Source organism: Callithrix jacchus, chromosome 10 (genome assembly GCF_049354715.1).
Source record: "Callithrix jacchus isolate 240 chromosome 10, calJac240_pri, whole genome shotgun sequence".
Taxonomy (NCBI): Eukaryota; Metazoa; Chordata; class Mammalia; order Primates; family Cebidae; genus Callithrix; species Callithrix jacchus.
In genome coordinates this window covers 33,363,233-33,383,776 of record NC_133511.1, presented here as the reverse complement: position 1 = coordinate 33,383,776, position 20,544 = coordinate 33,363,233, and the positions used below count along the sequence as shown (strand labels likewise).

Below are 20,544 nucleotides of genomic sequence, written 5' to 3'. Positions count from 1 at the left end.
TGGGAGTTAGTCAAGGTACAGGTGGGTAAAAGGATTCTTTGTGGGGAAATTTTTGAGGATGAGGCATCCCAGGGAGCTGTGGACCGCTGGGGGTGGCTCTAGAAAAAGAGAACTTATGGTGTCTCTACCACGATGTGCACAGAGAAGCCTTGTGACCCTCATGGAGAACACACTGTCTGCCTCTTGCCCTTGTGATGGTGGATACGCCAGAACTTGCATGATGTGTGCCCAGGCTTACCGATTCAGATGTGCTATGAGGAAGTGGCTAAGAGCATGGGACCTGGCGCCAGAGGAATCCTGGCTATGTCTATTCCTAGTGCAGTGATGGCCTTGGGAAAGTTGCTCGGCATTTTTAAACCTGTAAGTCTTTGCCTGTAAAATGAGGATAAGAGTAGGAACAACCCACAGGGTTAGAGGATGAAACGATGTAACACGCTGTGCTTTGCACAGAGTCCGGTGCATGGTGAGTGGTAGCAAGTACTAAACATTGCTGCGGTTACCATCGTTGTTACTGTTTTGCTAGGGCAAACTATCTCAACTCACTTTGAATATAATCCTACATCGAGACTCAGAATTTTACAGACCGTTTTGTGACTTTTAAACAGCACCCAAAAATGTATCCTCATCCTGCCTTCCTTTCCGGTTGACTTGTGTGCTCCTGGCTGCAGATGTCACTCTCATCTCTTCTTTTGTAGATATGGATAGTTTCACTTGCATAGGGGCATGGGAGATCCATATTGCTTTATAAGAAAGGGACAGAGTTAGAGGTATTTCACTCAATCTTCATTGCCATATAATTGATTGGTAAAGAAGTCTTCAACATGAGGACAAAATACTAAAAGACGGAACTAAGTGAACTAAGTTATTACCAAGTTCCTTACTCATTCTGCCGGCAGAACTCCTCCCACATTTAAACAAACCCATGTGAAGGAAAACTAGACAGAAAGACTAATGATGACTCATTTTTCTTCCAGGAAGGTTAATTTGTTTCACGAGGACACACAAGAATATCTAGGATATCCTTTCATCTTCCCGCATCCTCCTGATGAACTGCTTTGGAGGAAAGGCTTGCATATCTCTCAACTTTCTCTAAAAAACAAGAACCTGGGGTACAAGGAATTAGGGCTCAGTGCCTCAGGTTGGATGTGCTGAGGGCATTTACTAGTTTTCTCATGAATGTCCTTTCCTTCTAAACCAGGATACCATATTGCATTTAGTCATCATGTCTCCTTAGTATCTTCTGAACTGTGTCCAGCACAGAAATCCAATTTTGTCAACATTTCACCATGAGCCGGGGAAGGATGCTGCCCGTTTCTCAGCTATTTTACAATCACTGTTGAGTTCCTACTATGTGAGACAAGGACAAGTTTACCAGCTGGGGATGGTCACAGAGAGGTACAGAAATAGTTACTGTACCTTGTGATACCTACCGTAACAGGAAATACACTAGGCACTGTAATATCCCTGAAAAGAAGTGGATGACTCTCAATGATCTTTTCCAGGAAGACACAACAGCCCAATTCATATTTTCTGGTAAAGGGCTCATTGGGATGGACCTTGTGATCAGACGAATCAATTGAATTGGGATGTCCATTTATGGAAGAGATTATGTTTCAACACAGTTCAGAAAGAAAAAAATGCCTGTGAGTATTGCTCCTATGAACCAATGATTAACAGAGTGTGTTAGGGGGTTATAGTCATAGAGCCTGGCTTTTCCAGTGCAGCTGTTTTTGTAAGGCCGTCAATGCCCTCCCTGACAATCATCTAACAGAAGAAGGTTAACACTCATCTTACTCAGTTTCGTGGTCGCCTTCTCCATTGTCCATCACTCCCTCCTCCTGAAAGCCCTCTCTTCTCCTGAATTTTGTAACACAGCCCTCTCTTAATCTGCTTCCACTTTTCTCTCTGCTCATTCTTGGCAAGTATTTTCCATCCCGGCCATTGAGAAGAGTATTCTGAGACTCAGTTCTAGATTTCCGTATTCCTGTATTTATTTCCCAAGATCATCTCATTTTTTGACATCGTGGTTGGCATCAATTACTGTAGAGCTTAAAGAGTGCAATTCATCATTTCTCTCTCCCCACCGGCTTCTGAAAGAGCCGAGAAACACCAAGTCAAACAGGCATCAAACTATCAATCTTATCACTAGTAAAGCTGAACTGGAGAATGCAGTCTTGATTCAAGTCCAAAATGAGCTTCTCATTTAACAACTTCCTTTCTCCCAATTGATCTCATTCATTTGGCCACAGGCAAAATAATTTGTCAACTGTAGCTATAGGCCTCTCTCTGCAGAGTCAGGGCCTGCCAGCGGCTTATCACCCAGAGAAGGAAGAAACAGAAAGGAGGACACACATGAGCTCCAGATAGTCCTTTTAAGGGGAGAAAGGCAGTGAGAAAGAGAGAGAGGGCCAGCCAGAGGGAGCAGGGAGGGAGCCACAAAATGAATAAATGTGTGTGAGCAGAGCCTGGTAATACATTAACCCTGCCTAGTGGGGAAACAAGGACTCAGACATGTCAGACCTTTGTCATCTCTCTAATTAGAGAAATCAATCGTATTCCTGTGGGGGAAGAGCAGTGGGAAGTGAAGGACAGACAGCAGCTTCTCGAATACTTTTCCTGAGAAGGCAAAAGTTTCTATTACATGAAGCTGAAAAAACTTGGAGAGAGGGAGAGACAACTCCTTCAGTGACTACTTCACTTATGCAGCTCTCACAGTCTTGGCCTGTCTTGAATTACTACTGTGTGCCAGGCACTGTGCTCACAGCTTAATGTCCATGATCTCAGATCATCATGTCAACTCTATGAGGTTGGTGGGTGGGAATTGTTAATAGAATTAAGCTTAGAGAGTTTCAGGTCACACCGACTGTCAGGATATGGGATTAGAGTGCAGGCAGTCTGATTCTAGAACAATTAGCTGTTGTGTGAGGCAACTTCCCCAGCAGAACCCATGACTGTGCTCTTCAACCAGGTCTGAGTCCGGTGTGTGCTTTCTCAGCCATTGACACTATATCCATGCAGAAACAGAACGAGCAATCAAGGAGTCAGTTCTGAAGACTCCGCTTCCCCTGTTTCCATCACCACCAAATTCTGTGGCTTGTATTTCCCAAAACTGTCTACAGTCCAGGCGTGGGTATTCGTGCCCATCACTTTAGACAAAGCTGCTCTTGTTCATGCCTGAACCATTGCAGTGCACTTCCGACTGCCCACGCCACATCCATGTCTGCTCTTTTCCGACACATTCTATACATCGCATCCAGAATGCTCACTCACACCCCCTTCCCCAAGCTTACACATCATCACTAGCTCCCCTCGGTTTGGGGATGGAGACAAAGCTTCTCAGCAGAGCCTGTGGTCTTCCTGGGACTTGGCCTCCCTCTGTTCCTCCACCCTCACCTGCCCTGGCCACCTGGGCCTTCTTTCAGCTCCTTAATTGGACCCTGGTCATTTCCAACATGCACAGTGTCCTCTGCCTGGGACCTCCCCGTCCTAACCTGAATGACTTTCATTCATCCATGAGATCTCAGATGAAATCCCTCCTCCTGAGGGAAGGCTTCCTTAGCCTGTTAACCCAGGTTCAGCCTCCCACTTTTCCTCTCTTAATACAATGCACCTCCATTTCAGGTAATCGTCACAGTGATAATTCCTGTCTATATGCATGATCATTTAACAAAAGTCTCTACTTTCCTCTGAACTTTAAACTCGGGGCCAGAGGCCTCGTCTGGTGTTGCTCTCTTGTATCTCAAGGGTCTAGTATGGTGTCTAGACAGAATAGTTCTCAGTAAATGCCATTGGCTCCTCTTACAGTGATGGTGATGCCTAACATTAATGGAATACTTTCTGCACACCAGACACTGTTCTCAGTGCTTAACACATGTTGTTCCTTTCTCACACTGGCCTGAGGAGGTAGTCACTTTCTCCATCCCCATTGTCTTGATGAGGAAACTGAAGATAGGAGACACGAGGCGTCCTGCCTGGAGGGATTGAGTGTCAGAGCCAGATCCCAACCCCAGGTCTGCTTGACTGCTTGCCACGAGGCTCTGCAGCTTCTGCAGCATCCATCGCTGGACTGTCTATCTGAGAGCTAGAAAGAGAAGAAATCAAAATCTTAGTTAATTGTGAAATGGTCTAACACCCTCTTGCACATATTTTGGGTGTCTTCCTCACTTGACTGTGACAAAAGTTGTTTGTGACTGTGTTAAACCTAAGTTTCCATATTTCTGATTTTGTAATGACTGGAAGAGAGCTGAGAAAAACCAGACCAAGAACCAGAGCCAAGAATAAAGTGCCCTGGGGCATGCCGCAGGGAGTAGAGAGCTCAGGTGTGCAGGGATGCAGGCAGGAGCGGGCGGACAAGGCAAATCAAGACATCAGGAAGGAAGGCGTCCAAGGCAGGTTCAGGGAGCTGAAAGAGCCCTCCCTGTGGCTGCATTCAAGCCTGCCCTCTGGAAGGAAACTTCCCATGGGTAGGACAGGCTGCAGAAAGAGTTTGATGAAGAGTTTTCTCAAGTGACATCCTGAGAAACAATCAGCTGAAGGTCACAGTCGGGGTGTAGAGACCTTTCCACCCGCCATGCCATCCAGGAAACTTCCGTGTAGGAATCTTTGGGATCCACTTGAGATTAAGACTTGCTAGAAATCAATAAACCAGGTTGTTTCTGGAACAGTAATGACAAACAGCAGCCCTTTATTGAGCTCCCAAGCACTGTGCTAAGTGCTTTACAGACTTTCTCTCACTCCTGGTGGCAGCACCGTGGGGTGAACATTCATATCTTCATTCACCAGGTAAGGAAGTAGGGACTCAGAGAGGGAAGGGCAGCTGTCTGAGGGTACACAGCAAAATTCTAACTCAGGCTTATCTGATCCCAAAGTCTCTTCACCCTGTGCATTCTGCCTACTGTGGTATGGTTTGTGGTCTAGCCACAAAAGTGATTTTGTAGGAAGCCTTGATGTTCCTTCATTCATTCACGGGTCTCTACATTTATTCTACACATATTTACTGAATACCTCCTGGAGACTGAGGCTGCAGTGCAGAACAGCCGTATTGAGAAGGCACTGGATGCAGATGCAAGAAACAAATGATGATGCCTGAGGTGGCACAGGTTTCCTGTTTACTAGTGTCCCCAGTGGGTGGTGAGATCACAGGTTGTGACACCTTTTTCCAGAAAAGTGGCACAAGATGAGGAGGCTGCACAAGGGGAGGAGGCTACACTGGGGGAGGAGGCTGCATGGGTAGCGGGGAGGAGGCAGCCACGCTGGGGGAGGAGGCCACGCTGGAGGAGGAGGCCGTGCTGGGGGAGGAGGCCACCCTGGGGGAGGAGGTGGCACTGGGAGAGGAGGTAGCATGGGTAGCGGGGAGGAGGCAGCTGTGCTGGGGGAGGAGGTGGCACTGGGAGAGGAGGCAGCACTGGGGGAGGAGGCGTCACTGGGGGAGGAGGCCGCACAGGTTCGGGGCAGGGGAGGAGATGGCCACACTGGGGGAGGAGGCTGCAGGGGGAGGAGGCCGCACTGAGGGAGGAGGCAGCACTGGGGGAGAAGGCTGCACTGAGAGAGGAGGCTGTAACGAGAGAGGAGGCCACATGAGGGGGAAGAGGAGGCTTCAGAGGGAGGAGGCAGCACTGGGTGCATGAGGGGAGGGGACTGTATGAGTCAGGAGTTTGCTGTGTTCCCTTTTCACTCTGAGATCAGAGAACGGGAGACACTCTGTATGTCGTCACCATGTGATGTTTCTGTCTGTGACCCACGGAGACCCTCAAGGGCTCCTCACTCAGATTAGCCCCTGTGCTCCAGCTGCTCCCTGGCCTCTATGGGGAGGAGGGGCCTGCACTTACCAGCAGGTCTTCTTGCTCCCAAATGCCTTGTTCTCCCAAAGCCAAAATCGATACTCAGTCCTGCTAGCTTTCATTCCGTGGAACCAGCTGCTTCACTATACCCCCACTCCCTCCCTCTCTCATTTCTCTCCAGCCTGGTGGGTATAGGGCCTTTACTTTATGCCATCATGCAAATGTGTGAGTCTCTTCCACAAAGCGTGTATTTAAGAAGGAGGCAATGGAGCATCATGCTAAAAGAGGTAAAGGGGTTTCGGCGGTTGTCTTGAAAACAGGTTTCTCTCCTGCTTGAATATGTGATTGAAGACTATTATTCTTTCAGTTTGCATTTGTGTCCTGGGAAATGGTCTCAGTGTCACTATGCAGACCCTCCCTGGGGATCTCCTCCTTCCCTCAGCCATTACTAATGCCCACTGACCTGCTCTGGAGCAGGAACCAAGACCACACTTTCTGGCCCCTCCACTTGTAGGTTCCTGTGAAGGTCACACATAACTTTTCACTTACTCCTGCTCTTCTGCCAGGCTTCTGAGAACATGAAGATCTCTCTCTGGAGGACAGTATTATCTGCAACTGATTATAGAATTGTAACAAAGGCTTCATGAGCACACTAAGATACCCAGATGGGCAAAAGTGAGCCCTTGCAAAATGATCTCGTTACTATTTCTCCTACTTGGGGAGGAAGTTGGATGATTTCTAAGCCTCTGGTGGTATTTTCTTGGGTGAGAATAGAAGCATTCTCACTGTTTTAACTTATGGTAATGAGGTGGGGGGGGGAGAGAGAGAGAGTGAGAGAGAGAGAGAGGCACGACACCATAGAGGCAGGGGACGTCTGGGAGAGGAGGTTGCATATATGAATGAAGTGGGCCCTAGGGCTGCAGTAGCATAAAGGGACCTCTCTGCCTAGAGGAGCAGCTAGAATTCCAGATGATTTTTATTAGATGGAATGAAGAATCAGCATGGTCAAGTCGTCTGATTTTTCAAGAAAACCTAAAAATCTGGATGAGCACTTGTTGGCAACAGATTTTATTAAAAAAGAATACTGCTGGACATAGAATACATGTCCTGGGGTCAAACCCAGCTCCCAGGATGCCAGTTTGCTGCTCCTGGCATACGCTGTTCGGAAGGATAGACATTGAAAGCTGTGAATGTGGGCTGTGAGCCTCCCTCCGTGGGAGGTGGTTGGAGAGGTTACTTTAGTGAAAGCATCAGGGAAGAAACATTTCCTCTTCCCTTGTAGAGATCAGAGTGCAGGAGTCATGAGTTCTTGATGCTCCAATGTCGTGGCTGAAATCTTGGCCTGGAAGACGTAGTGACAACTGTGCCCTTTGGCATGTCTGGACCTACTGCCGTTTGCCATATCTGGCTCTGTATTCCTCAGCTCCAAACCCTTAGCACCTGAAGATCCTGACAAAAGTTCCATGAGCTGAATTCCACTTTAAAATGCTGTTATGGTTTAAGCATGGTGGCTCACTCCTGTAATCCCAATGCTTTGAAAGTTGAGATAGGAGCATTGCTTGAGCCCAGGAGTTTGAGGCTGCTGTGAGATACAATTGCCCCACTACACTCCAGTCTGGGTGGCAGAGTGAGACTCTATCTAAAATAAAAATATGCTTTCAGGTTGGTGCTGGGAAAAGGGTGCTGGGTAAATAAAGGCCTATTGTGCTGGGGAACCTATGGGTGCACTCTCTTCTGAGGACACTGGCACCTTTGAGGACTGTTGTCTTAGTGGGTCTCAGGGCTGATCTGTGATGGCAGGTGGTTCCTAAGAGAAGCGTGGTCATGAGAGTTGGTGAGTTTCTAAGTTGGTCTCAGGTGCTCTGGGTAGCTTCTTGGGGACATGGAGACACTGCTCAGAGATGATTTTTGTGTGTGTGTTACCACCTGACCTTTTATTTCAGCATTTTGCCACAATATTAATGAAGTTATTTTCTCTAGCCACACATTCTGGATAAAAATACATGCAGCTAAATAGGCTCTGGAAATATTAATGTCAGACCCCAAGAGATTTGCCTGGAAAGGAGGCTGAGGGTCACTGAAATTTGTTGATTTAATCATCCTCCGTGCTCCAGGGTTCCTAGGACCATAGGCAAATTCAAACTCTTTGTTGGTGGTGGAAGTAATGAGAGACCCATGTAGTTTACGTCAAAGTTAACAAAGGCAACACAAGTCCATTTAAAACCGTGCTCCAATCTCCACCAGAACAAAGTCCGGGGAACCTTCTCCTCAGGCTCTGATTTCTCATTTTGTATCAGCATCTGTGTTCCAGGCGTGACAAAGATTTGGGAGAGCATTGTTCATTGCAGGGAGTACCCAGCATGCCCCCCCCAACTCAGCAAAAAAGCAAAAGAGCAAAAAGGCTTTATTCACCACTTCCCCTCATGAGAATTGCAGTTCAATAGCATAGACTTCTGAGCAGGGGCATCTTTAGGTTAACATTCTAACTTGCAGGTCTTTGGTTTAACTGAACTTTGGAGGCCTCAGAGGCTCTTACATCCTTCAAGGAAATATTGAAAACAGAAGCAAGTGTGTCAAACACAGGTACCTAGTGAAGCTTGAAGAATCTAATTTTGCAGGAGGGCATCTTCATATAAGTGCTGCGGTTTTGTGTAAGGTAAGTCTGGGAGGGAAATCAGATTCATTTCAATCTTGAGCTCTCCACAATTTCCAGTCCAAATAGATGCAGCTGGAGTTTGTTTTTTTCTATGTCATTACTGCTCGGTCCAGTGTTTCCATTTTAAAAGGTGTGCATGTGGACTGAACCAAAACACGGATTATTTAAAATACTGTGCTGGCTGATTTCATTTAAATGGCACCACTATCTTTGGCTAATAGTCAGTGCGCTCTTCGTGAAACATGCAGATGTGGCCATGTCTGGAGGATTTCGTATCTACTACCACCACAATGATGTGGCCATTTGCAGGGCATTCCTACCTTTCCAAGGGCTTCTTTGCTTGCCATTTGGTTGGCTCCCTCCTTTCTCTGGGGACGGTGGAAGGCAGCCTCAGGGCCATCTCTGCAGGGCTCAATCTTCCATGCAGACTCAGCTTCTTTGTTCACAATGGATGCTCCGTAACGGTTACTGATTGAATGCTTAGTAAATATTACTTGAAAATAAGCTAAAATGGTCCAAGATTCGATGCTGACTTAGTTTTTGCCATAGAAAGATGCATATTGAGTTGAAGTAATAAACTCTTTGATTCCTTGGCCACTTTTACTACATAGAAAAGTAGCTCCCGGCCCCCAAAGAGGCCAGAGACAAGGAACAGCTTGTCCTGCATCTCTGTGCAGCTTTGGAGTGAATTCTGGGTGTAAATCTTTAAAAAAAAGTGTGGATTCCCTATGCACTAAGTGTTGGTCTGTGGGAAGAGAAGAACGTGGAATTAAGTACCTCACGGCTAGAAAATGTTAGAACCCGATTGTAACCAAGGTGTATGATCCCTTGTTGTATGCTTTTAATGACTTGGGCTTTATTTTTACATTGGCAAAAACAGCTAACGCAACCATTGAAGTCATTGTCACGTAGTCTCTGGGGCCAGCCTTTGCGAACAACAAAGTCTCCTGACTCTCCTGAGCCCCTATCCTGCAAGAAAACTTATTTTGGGCTGTAGCTTCACACAAAGGGTCAGTGTCAGCAATCTGTGAGTGCAGACATACAGGAGGCAGGAAGCCTGAGTGGCTCCCCCCTGCCCCTCCCCGTGCCAGCCGCCTCCTCTGAGTGAGTGTGGGCCCTGGCTGGGTGGAACCTAGGCAGCAGCTGGTGTGATGGAGAGGCTGGAGGGGTCTGGAGGCAGAAAGAGATGCAGTTAAAATTCTCTGCATTGCTTGAACATGTCCCCCTGGAAGCCATGAAGTTAGGGAATGTGTAACTGTGTGTTTTTCTTTTTTGTCACCCCCTCCTTTTCTCTTTTTCTTCCACCAAATGCAAATCAATAGATGTGTATTCACAGCCTAACAAGATGTGAAGGAGAGAAGAGTAGCCTTTTCATTCAGGGAAGAGTAGGAGAGGCCCCTCCACACAGGGAGGAAAGGAAGACCGGAAATGGGAGGGGAAAGCAGAAGGGAGGAGAAAGAAAGGGAAAACCAAAGCCAGCCACAAAACAGAGGGTGGTACTCGGGTGAGAGTCTGGGAGTGCTGGCCCTGCCTGTCACTTTCTCCTTCTGCATTCCTGCTCCTCACTTTGGAAGAGGGATGATGACTTTTTAAGCCTTAGATAGGCTATTTCAGTTCCTGCTTGAGATATTCTGGGGGAAAACTTGCATACAAAGGTGAAAATCTGGTGCCATTTTCTTCAATATTTAGTTAAAGTGGGATCAGGCATATCTAAATAGCAGGCTTATAATGAGGCAAGTCTGGTTATCGCACTGTGTTGAGCGCATCTAGCCAGTGTCTGGACTGTGTGGGAGCTAAGGCCATGCTTATGGGATTAGTAACAGCAACCGTATTTGAAAGGAGCACTCCTTGTCGGGGCTGGCTGGCAGGAAAGGCCTAAGCATCAGGATATATGTGTGCCGGTCCTGGCTTGATCCTTGATTTGCTAGAATTTGGGCCAGATCTTTTCATCTCAGTTCCTCCTTATTTTTCTATCTGCAAAGTGGGGCTAATTTGTCCTTCCTGTGCTCCTTCACATGGGAGTGAAGCAAATAAATGACCTCGTAAATGGGCATGCTTCCAGCACACGAGCAGTAGTCAGTCACATTTCAGTGACTACAGTCTGTGCAGCACTTTGCTTTATATGGGAAGCGGTGCTTGCTATTCCAGGTGTCTGCTTGTCATCCTTCCTGCTTCATGGCTACCAAGTGCATGAACTAGTATGCAGTCAGTTATGGAGGGGTTATCTACAGTGTGTCTTCCCTCATCTCACAGAAATGAAAGCAAAGGGTTAAAAAGGTACAAATCCCAAGAATGAAAAAAAGGAAAAAAAAATTGGGGGTGTGATGGAATTTTTCTTCAGAAATAAAAAAAGAATCAGTGGCAACTGATTTAGTACAGAAAGGAGTGAGTGACATGGCAGATAGAAGTATGTATAGAAGGCTTATACCATGAAACCCAGGATGGCCTGGGAATGAGAGGTACAGGGTACCTTGGAAGACAGAAATAGGGAGGGCTGAAAGCAGTGGACTGGTTGAAAGTCTGTGTTATACAGTTCTCATCCACAGAATTCCCTGATCCTCACACTACAGCATGAATGGGAAGTTTGTTTTGGAAGGAAGTGAAGAAGAGAGACTCCAGTCTCGGCCACAGGAGAGTGCTGAGGCCTCTATTAAAAACAAAGAGGTTGAGAGTCTCCATCCTAAATGGTGAAACCCACCAAGACTTCTTCTAGAATGACAGAAGCCAGGGTTTACTCCCCTGGCAAGAGAATGAAGGACTCCTCTGTGGGGAAATTTGTCTGGCTTAAGGAAAAAAAATGACCTACAACTGCTGACACTTTTGGGGAAGGGGTCCCAAGGCCAGCTCCTTGCCTGATAATCTTTAAAGGGTCTGCCAGTCAATAAACTCCATTGATGAACACAAGTTAGTCTTTCGTTGCTTTTCTCTTGAATATAAAAGGAAGACTAAATATCACCAGACAGTTGAGGAAGCTTTCCTGCATAAAAGCCTAAGACAACACAACTGAGTGAGAAAGAAATACGTTATCTGAGGAAACGGAGACTTTGCTGGCAGCAAAAGGGAACTTCAGAAGCCTTAATTAATATCCTCAGAGAGACATTAGAAGATATCGTGATTGTGAAACAAGAATAGGGCACTATTTTTTAAAAAAAGAAATCAAAGGCGACCATTTGAAATTAATAGTTTGATAGTATAATTAAAAAATTTACTAGGAGAAATTAAAGTCAAGGACATCTCGATGAAAAAGAGAGAGAAAATACATGGAAACCAATCCAGATACTCTAACGTCCTTTTAACAGGAACTCCACAAACAAGAACAAATACAATAGAGAAGAGAAACATTTCGAAGACACAATGCAAAAAAAAATTCAGAATTCCCAGATAAAGGACATGAAAGTGTTCATACTAACAGAGTTTATCGAGTGCTTGTTACAGTGAAAGAAAACAGACCCACATTTAAAAAGATCTTTATAACATTTTAGAAAGTCATGAATGGAGAGAATACCCTAAGTATTTACTGAGACAAAATAAAGTCGTCTCACATACAAAGATACATAAATTGATATTCATCAGACTTTTCAACAAAATCGCTTAAATTTAGAAGCAAACAGAGAAATGACTTCAAAATTTCAAGTGGATATTAATTTTCAACCCAGCATTCTATTTGCAGCTGAACTAGCTCTACCTAAGTTGAGTGAGGTAAGAATAAAGCCATTTTCCGGTATGCAGGGAGCCACCTACATATGCTTTCTCAGCAATTTATAGAAAGATGTGTTGCATTAATACAAGGAAGAACATCAAGAGGAAAGAAAACCCGTATCCAGAAACCAGGAAAAAGCACAGGCTTTTGTATTCTCTTGGTAAAGGGAAGTCCCAGATGACACCTGAGACTGGGGGTGGAGGGGGGATGAATGGCTCTGGGGAATGCCTTTAAAACAAGACATTGATTACTCAATTCATTCAACCACATTGAGAGGAATTTTAGAGTTCTGCAGAAAGTTTGGGAAGATTCAATTATAGGTCTATAAAAAGCTAAGCAACTTAAACAGAGAGGCAAATATTATCTCCAGGAAAAGCAAAAAGTTGCATAAGAAAGACAATAATAAAAAATGTCAATACTGAATATTGATATAATCCAAACATTGTGACATTATTTATATTAAAAAAGGGAGGAGAGGTGTGAGGTTAGCAGTGAACAGGGTTAAATCCTCATCTCCTGTAGTAGGTAGTCAATAAATTATTTTAAAAGTTGTTGGCCGGGAGCGGTGGCTCATGCCTGTAATGCCAGCACTTTGGGAGGATGAGGCAGGCAGATCACAAGGTCAGGACTTTGAGACCAGCCTGACCAACATGGTGAAACCCTGTCTTTACTAAAAATACAAAAAGTTAGCCAGGTGTGGTGGCAGGCACCTGTAATCCCGGCTACTCAGGAAGCTGAGGCAGGAAAATGGCTTGAACCTGGGAGGCAGAGATTGCAGTAAGCCCAGATTGTGCCATTGGACCCCATCATGGGCCACAAGAGCAAGACTCTGTCTCTAAAAAAAAAAATTGTTAAACCAAGAAGTGGAGGACTAAGCACATTTTTAAAAGAAAGAAGGAAGCAAATACTGGAAGAAATAGCTAAAAGAGACAGAAGTTGTTGCTCCTGTAGAGTGGGATCTGGAATGCTGTTTTTAATTTTAAGCAGTTAAAACTAATAATTTGATAAACCAGCTAATATATTACTTTAAGATTTTTAAAAGTGTTTTTAGAAGGGTGACGCTGACATCATCGAATGTAGTAAATCTTGCAATGGCTTCATGTAAGTGTATCAGAGACCTCTGATGGAGAAGGGAAAGCATGTGGCCTTTGGGGTCAGCCAGCTCTGCGTGAATCTCAGCTCTGCCAATGCTCTGTGGAGCCTTGGGGAAAACTATAGCTGACATTTCTGTAAAGTGTGTGCCTACTTTGTGGAAGGGATTGGTGTGAAGTGTAGCCATGGTGCGTGTTAGCTGCCTTGCAGGGAAACTGGAATGTCGTGTGTCTTTCATGAGTGATACTTATTGTTAAGGCTATCTTGGGGGTTGATCGAAATATTTTGTGAACATATGAAAATTTTGAAGAAGTATCAGAAATAGGTTAAGACCCGAGTCCAAAGGTACGGCACCCATTGTAAGCGAGTCCCTAGGATTTCAGAAGGGCTTGCTCTTCTAGTCATAAACCCGTCATTTAGTAAGTCATGGCTCCTTTGAACTAAATGGCACCTTTGTGGTTTAAAGGAGTTAATGTGCCTTCCAGAGTCTTTAACTTGCTCTCAGGGAATCGCTTACAGCCCGGGAGGCTCCAGTTCATTTTGGAATATTGAGAGCTTAAGTGCAAGAGTCAGATTTTAATCTGTTATGTTTTATCATCTTCCCTTTTTAGTTTTTGCAGGCAACACCTACCCCAACAAGAATTTCGGTATCTAAAAATCCGTCCTTCCTATTCTACTGTTGGGCTCCAAGTGCACCAATCCATCATCTTAACACTATTTACTGCAAAATTTGTCTCAGCAAAAGGTTGGGTGAATGTGGATTGCACCAAAGAGCCTTTTGTGTCCCCACAGTCCAGTCCCTGCTTGAAGGCTTTGCACTTGCTGCTTTTATCTGCCAGGAACAATCTCAGGCTTTCCCTGCCTCTGGGCAGCTCCTACTTGGAAGCTGGGCAGTCTCACACTCTCCCGGTCCCCAGGTATATCTGTAACTCATGCTTTTCTATCAACGTATATATTTTCCACATGCACTTGTCATCAGTGCAATCAATTCACAGTTCAATGTTCGCCTCCCTCATTGCTCTCTGAATTTTGGAAGGGTAAGGACAGTCTTATCTTGCTTTATATCATATCTCTTTGCATCACACGTAGTAGGTTTGTACCTGGTCCACAGTAGGTACCTAAGAAATATTTATCGCATGAATGAACAGATACATAAAATACCATAAGGCAATCTCCTCATCAGCACCGTTCTCTGTATAACAAAGAAAAAATATGAGTCAGAGGAAGTCCCTGTATCCTTGCCCAAGGTCATACAGCTGGTGTGAAGGAGCAGGGCTGGCACTAGGCAGGGGCACATCCTCCACCCACAGGGACCCCATCCCTGATCCAACATTCCCCATTCCCATCTGGCCCTAGGAAGCTGGTGTCTGCCTTTGAAGAGGTTGGCCCCACGCCGCTGTTCCAGCAGAAGTGAAAGTGTGACAGTCTCCTTTGCAGGACTGCTTGGTTTCGCTTGGTTTGTTCCCCTACCTTACTGCTATTTAAATAGTTTTGATGATTTTGTTTGCTTTGGAAGGAGAAAATAAAGATTCATAGAAGGTATAAAATTGCATATTATTTACCCCAGAGAAGAGAGCAGTCCCCCTAGTAAATATGCATTGAAGCATTTGTATTTGTATTTGTATTTTTTAAAGATGTTTAAATAGACCCAGTAGACCGTAATATCTCTTTTCAGAGTTGGTGCCATCTATTGATTAAATATGCATTTATACATTTCTTCCTCCACTTTTTTTTAAAGAAAGAAGACATATGTTTTAATCATATAATAGACCTAAAGAATTGATTAGTGAAGATATATATATTTGTTTATGTGTTTCCTTAAGGAAGATCATATTAGGCATACAAATTTTAAAAAGTTATTTCCTGCTATACATTGAAGTGTGTTAAATGTGAATTTAATTAAAAGACTCAGGGTAAGTGTGTGTGTGCCCATATGTGTGCATGTGTGTGGACTAGGAAAGATGTTGGTAGAATAAATGGGTGTTTTTAAAACAAAAATCTAATTGACAGGGAAAGGTGAAAGAACATAAATTTTGGAGTTAGAAAGACCCCGATTCCCTTGCCACTTATTAATCTTAGAGGGGGACTTGAAACTCTCTGCAATTTGTTCTATTTATTTATCTGTGACCTGGGCTAGCAATAAAGGTATAGTGAAAATTCGTGAAGTTCCCAGTATTGTGATAGGCCCAGTACAGTTTAATGAAGTATTGAGGCTGCCAGCGCTGCTCCCTCTCTCTCCTCCTGGTGTTTAAGAGCACCAGTGGTGAAGGCAGACCTCGAACCCAGGCTCCACGCCTGGGCGGCTCTGCAATGTTGGGGATGTTATTTGAGCTCCAGTCTCTTCCTCTAGGCTGTGTGGGTGATAGATAAATAGGGGATTTGTAAGGCCAATAACTGAGTAATTGGCATGTGAATATTCAATAAAACGATAGTGCCCCGTGTGGTAATTTCTTCTAGGGAGTCACTCTCTTTGGAAACAGAAAAACCCAGGATTATATTTTGGCTGTCACTAACTAGATGTGTGACCTTGGATGAATTACCTAACCTGTCTAAGCCTAGGTTTCTTCATCTCTCAAAAAGGCGTAATTACACTTTCATAGAGGACACAGCTAGGAATTGAATGTGATAATACTTTTTAAAAATCTATCCTTCAGAGGACGAATACATGATGTCTATTATCCATACAATAACATCAGTCACCAAGTCCTCCTAACTGCTCTGTGCTCCACACACAACCCGCTTCTTTTCCTCTTCCACTGCTACCATGAGTTGCAGGATCTACCAAACTTGGGTCATGCCTACTACCAAGTATGCTTGCCATAATCCCTTCTGTACACCTCACCCAGGTTAATTTCCAGAAATTAACTCCCTCTCATTCACAGCCCTTTTCAGCTCAAAAAAGAAATTAACTTTTTTTGTTCCCAGCAGGAGAGAATTTCTAAATCACTGGTCTAGGATTCATGGTCTTTCTCTCTTGGTCTACCATCTCCTCCCCTAACTTCTCCCAGCAGGGTTTCTGCCTGTGTCTGCTTTCTTCCCCTCTGTGAGACATCCATCTCATTTCCATGACCTATCTGGCCCCTCCCACCACTTCAAGCCAGTTTTATTCTCCACTGGATTCAACCACTGGTAGTAATTCTGGACTTCTGCAGGATTCTAGCATTGTTCAAACGCTGCACATATCAATTTGCTTGTGAATGACATGTTTGGAGTGACGAGGTCTACATAATTCGACTCTAATAGTATGTATGTGTCCCATTATTTTTTACATACATTCACAAAGTCACAGTGCTAACTTTTGGTTGATGTCTTGAAATATATGGTATGCCCTTTATAGAACAAATCAGATTCTTCACATTCCCAGCCTTGAAAAAAGAGAGTGTTAAGTAGGTACTTCATAAGTGTCAGGGGATGATACGATCATCATCTGTTTTCTATTTGACTGCTCAAGTTTTCTGACTTGTTCATAACGAGGGAAGTAATCAATTGCTTTTCTTCTTTAAAAGTAAACAGGATTTATTTCACAGAAACAGAGGAGCTCAGTCAGATCCAAATAACTTGTTGGGAACTGGCTGCTTTATAAAAACTATGTGGATTTTGCAGCAGGGCAGACCTGGGTTTTAATCATAACTCATTAGCTGTGTGGCAAGTCAGTCACTGAATTGCTCTCAATCTCCGTTTCAGCTAATGAAAATTCAGGCATAATAATGCCTACATGGAAGGACGCTGGTGAGGACCGAAAAGTGATAGAGGTGGATACCTGCCCATAGTATTCCCAAAGTTGGGAAAACTTTGGGAATTGCAGCAAAGGAGGAAGGGAGAATGATCTACTGTGGAGTGTCACTCACAGACCTCGAGGTGTGGACACATGGAGGTGGGAGGGAGTCCAAGCCACTTGAGATCTTTGGAGGGCACTTGGTACAGAAATAGTCTGCTTTCTCTAATACCTAGTGCTGTTCTGATCACAGACCCTCCAAGTTCAGGGTATAGCTCAGTGGCACCAAAACTCAGCCAGCAAGATGTGCTGCTGACAAGCATGTGTTAGAGAGGGCAGCAGGCCATTTTAGAGCAGGGGAAAGTTCTGGAGTTTCTCACACCCAGAGATACTGCCTATTTGTATAAACTTCTGTTCCAGAGGAAGGGGCAGACTGGACCCTGAAAAGGAGAAGCAAAAAAACAGAAGGAAGCCACAGGTATCCTTCTGTGGCCTTCTCCTTGTGAAGATTTCCGATGACTTCAGCAAGTTTCTGCCTCCTTGAGATCTAATCTGAATCTTTCCCTGCCTATGCTGTAATCACGGCAATTGTTTGGTCTTCTATAGCATCTTGCCTTGGTAGAGTTTCAGAATGCTCTAATTGTGGGGAACTGGCCAATTCTCCTTGCATCTTTGGTGAGAAACTGTAACATGCCCATCTCCTTGCTGGGAAAACCAATTGCTTCCAAGAATTCTTAATGGCGGAATGGAGGGGTGGGTGGCAGATTTAAACTTCTGAGCTCTCCCTGTGGGTAGTAGTTCCTGCTCCATTCCTGCCTGGAGACTAGGAAGAAGGAAGAATGATAAAGAAATGGCATGGGCAGTAGTCACATTTCTGCCGAGCAACCTCTTTCTTGGTGTGCCCTGAGCCCTGCTGGCAGTGCCAGGCCCTCTCCACTGCCCACCAAGGAGCTCGTGTGTGTCCACGTGAGCCCCACACCGACATACTCACACAGATAGCAACAAGCAGGGCAGTGCTCCAGTGAGGGGGTGAGTGAGGGGCAGGCTTCAACTCCCCTTGGAGTCAAGCCTTCCAAGCAGGAAAGTCTCCTTGCGTCGCTCGGGAGAGTGGAGCCAATGTGTGCCTTGGAGGAGGTCTGCTCTGAGCCCTGTACAGATTGGTGCTGATGATTCTTACCAGTAGTGTGTATGTGCAAGAAAAAAATCAGAGACGCTGCCTGCCTGCTCCCATCTCGCGCGCGCTCGCTCTCTTCTGCTCTCTCCCTCCCTTTGCAAACATTGGATTTAAACCTGCTCAGAATTCAGCACAGAGGAAGGCAGCAGCGGTAGCAGCAGCAGAAGCAGTAGCAAGCCCGGCAGCTGAGAACACCGCAGCGTCGAGATGTACCATCCTGCCTACTGGGTCGTCTTCTCGGCGACAACTGCCCTGCTCTTCATCCCAGGTACCTTACAGGGGAAGGCTGTTTTCTCTCCCTGGGGCGATTGTACGACGTGAGAGCAGGAGAGGTAGCGGGGAGATGGAGAGGCAAGGAGGAAGGGGTGAGGACAGGGAGTGTAAGATGAGTGTGAGTGGAAGAGGTAGGCTTGCTGTGTGCACGCACACACACACACTGGCTCACACGCACGCAGATGCTTTCAGCACGGGATTTGCTCTCTATTCCGGGGGATCCGGTGAGCTGGGTTCGAGATCTGCACCCTGCTGCGAGCCACTGCTGTTTCAGTGAAAGGCACCAACTGGCATTAACCAGTTGTGGTCCTGGGGATAGGAGAAGAGGGGTTTGAACTCCCTGCCATGAATCCTTCTTGCTGCCTATGTTGGGACCTGCAGGATGGAAGGGACAGCTTCTTTTCTCTCTAGTCGCGGTGGTCTCTCTCTGTTTCTGAACCAGTCCAGATCTCTGCACCTTCCTGTCTCTCTCCCTGTCTCTTTTCTCTCCACCTCTCTCAGCTTTCCTCCTCCCTCCCTTCCTTCGGAACTGCTCTCCCCTACCCTCTCCCCCTGGAGCTTTTTCCCTGCCCCGTCCCTCCTTCTCCGCTCACTCGCGCAGCTGCTCCTGTATTTCTTGTCATAACACACAATCTCTACTGCCTGCCTTCCTTTCTTTATCCTTCCACCAAATGGGCAGATTACGCCCTTGAAATTCGGAATCCTCTCAGTATCTCCCTCCTGTTCCTTACATCAGAAATGTGAATTTCCCTTGGCAGAATTTGAAATTTCCCTGCTGAGGGAAGGTTGGGAATCTGGGTTTTCCTAATTCTCCCCAGCCCCTTCCCCACCTTGTCTAATGATTTAAATGTGATCCCACCTCTCACAGCAGTTATTTGTTTGGGAAAAACAAATCTGCAGTGACACAGGTAAGATGCTGCAATCCTACCAAAATGAGCTTAGCAGAAGCGCTGCAAAATCCAAGGCTTCTTAATAGATTTGATAATTGCACAGGAGTCCTTTGCAAGCAGACAACTGAATGCCTGCAGGCATCTTTCAAACAATGCCGAAGGGGCTAGGTTATGCTTGCCAAGGTTTTAGGCAGCAGCAAAGTGTCCGTAGGATTTCCGCACCAAAACCACGCACAGTCGGGGTGTCTTTTTCCCCCCCCAAAATTGAGATATATGCATTGGGTTAAACATTAGCTTAAACCTAAATTTTCATACATACATTCCACAGACATGAAATGCTAAGATTTTAAAACCTTACCTATCTTTTTTATAAGTAAAACATACAATTTTACATTGTTATATTCAGAATTACTTGGTAAGGTTTTGTGGGAATATGTGGGAGTTGGAGGTTGTTTTTAACAATATAATTCCCCGAGTAGTCCTAAAATGCAAAAGTGAAATCAGAAAAATGTAAGTTTACTGGGGAGGAAGAAGAGAGGATCAACTAAAACAAGTAATCCAGCCTGTCATGCTTTGTAACGCCTTGTGAAGATGGCACTTTTTAAAGCAGGGATGGGCTCTGCACAGCCGTGTTCCCAGGTGTTTGTTTTAGGCTGACCAAGAAGTTCAGAGTAGGGGTTGTCATTGTTGTTCTTCCAAATTCTAGCAGCATCCTAGGGGGTTCAGCCTGGGCAGCTGTGCTCCGCAGGGAAGGCAGAGCCCGCGGAACACTCAGTACCTGCCTAAGCCTGGTAGAGGGAGCCAGGTGGGTGCACTGGGTCCGCCGCAGGAGAAGACAAACTTTCCTGCATAGGCAAGTTCCCTGCTGGTTGGCAGCTCCGGGGGGGCCTTCTTGCCCTCGCTTTCCCTCCTCTCACTGTGCTGGAGCAAAGATCAGGACCCCCATCCCAAGGGAATCCTGGCTGTGTAGATGCGCCCCTCATGGCAGAAATCAGAACATTACACTTTAGAAAGCAAGCGGGGGTGATGAGTCCCAGTGTGCTGAAGCTGCATTGCAGTGTGCCCTGAAGGAGCGGGAGCCAGGGTGAGACCTCCCTCTAGGGATCCTGTGGTACTGCACTGGTGGGGAGCAGGCAGACTTTGCTTGCAGAAGAAGTATCGGTAACTAAAGCTGGTTGAGGGAAAGGAGAATGAACCTGCACCCTTGCCTGAATGGCCCGAGCATGGTGGATGGCAGTGGCAAGCTATTCCCCAGTCTTCTGGG

The 20,544-nt window shown here is 45.6% G+C and overlaps 1 protein-coding gene across 10 annotated transcripts in view; it reads left to right on the top strand.

Annotated features, from left to right (window-relative positions):
* The first annotated feature begins 18,254 nt into the window (after positions 1-18,254).
* The window catches only part of OPCML (opioid binding protein/cell adhesion molecule like), a 1,172,302-nt gene continuing 1,170,012 nt past the window's right edge, over positions 18,255-20,544 (top strand). For all 10 annotated transcript variants that reach the window (XM_078339869.1, XM_017978562.4, XM_017978564.4 and 7 more), the window contains exon 1: positions 18,255-18,385. Coding sequence is in view for 4 of the 10 variants with exons in the window: in XM_017978562.4 (XP_017834051.1) it covers positions 18,325-18,385 (61 nt within the window). In the remaining 6 variants the exon portion in view is untranslated. The remainder of the gene's footprint in view (positions 18,386-20,544) is intronic.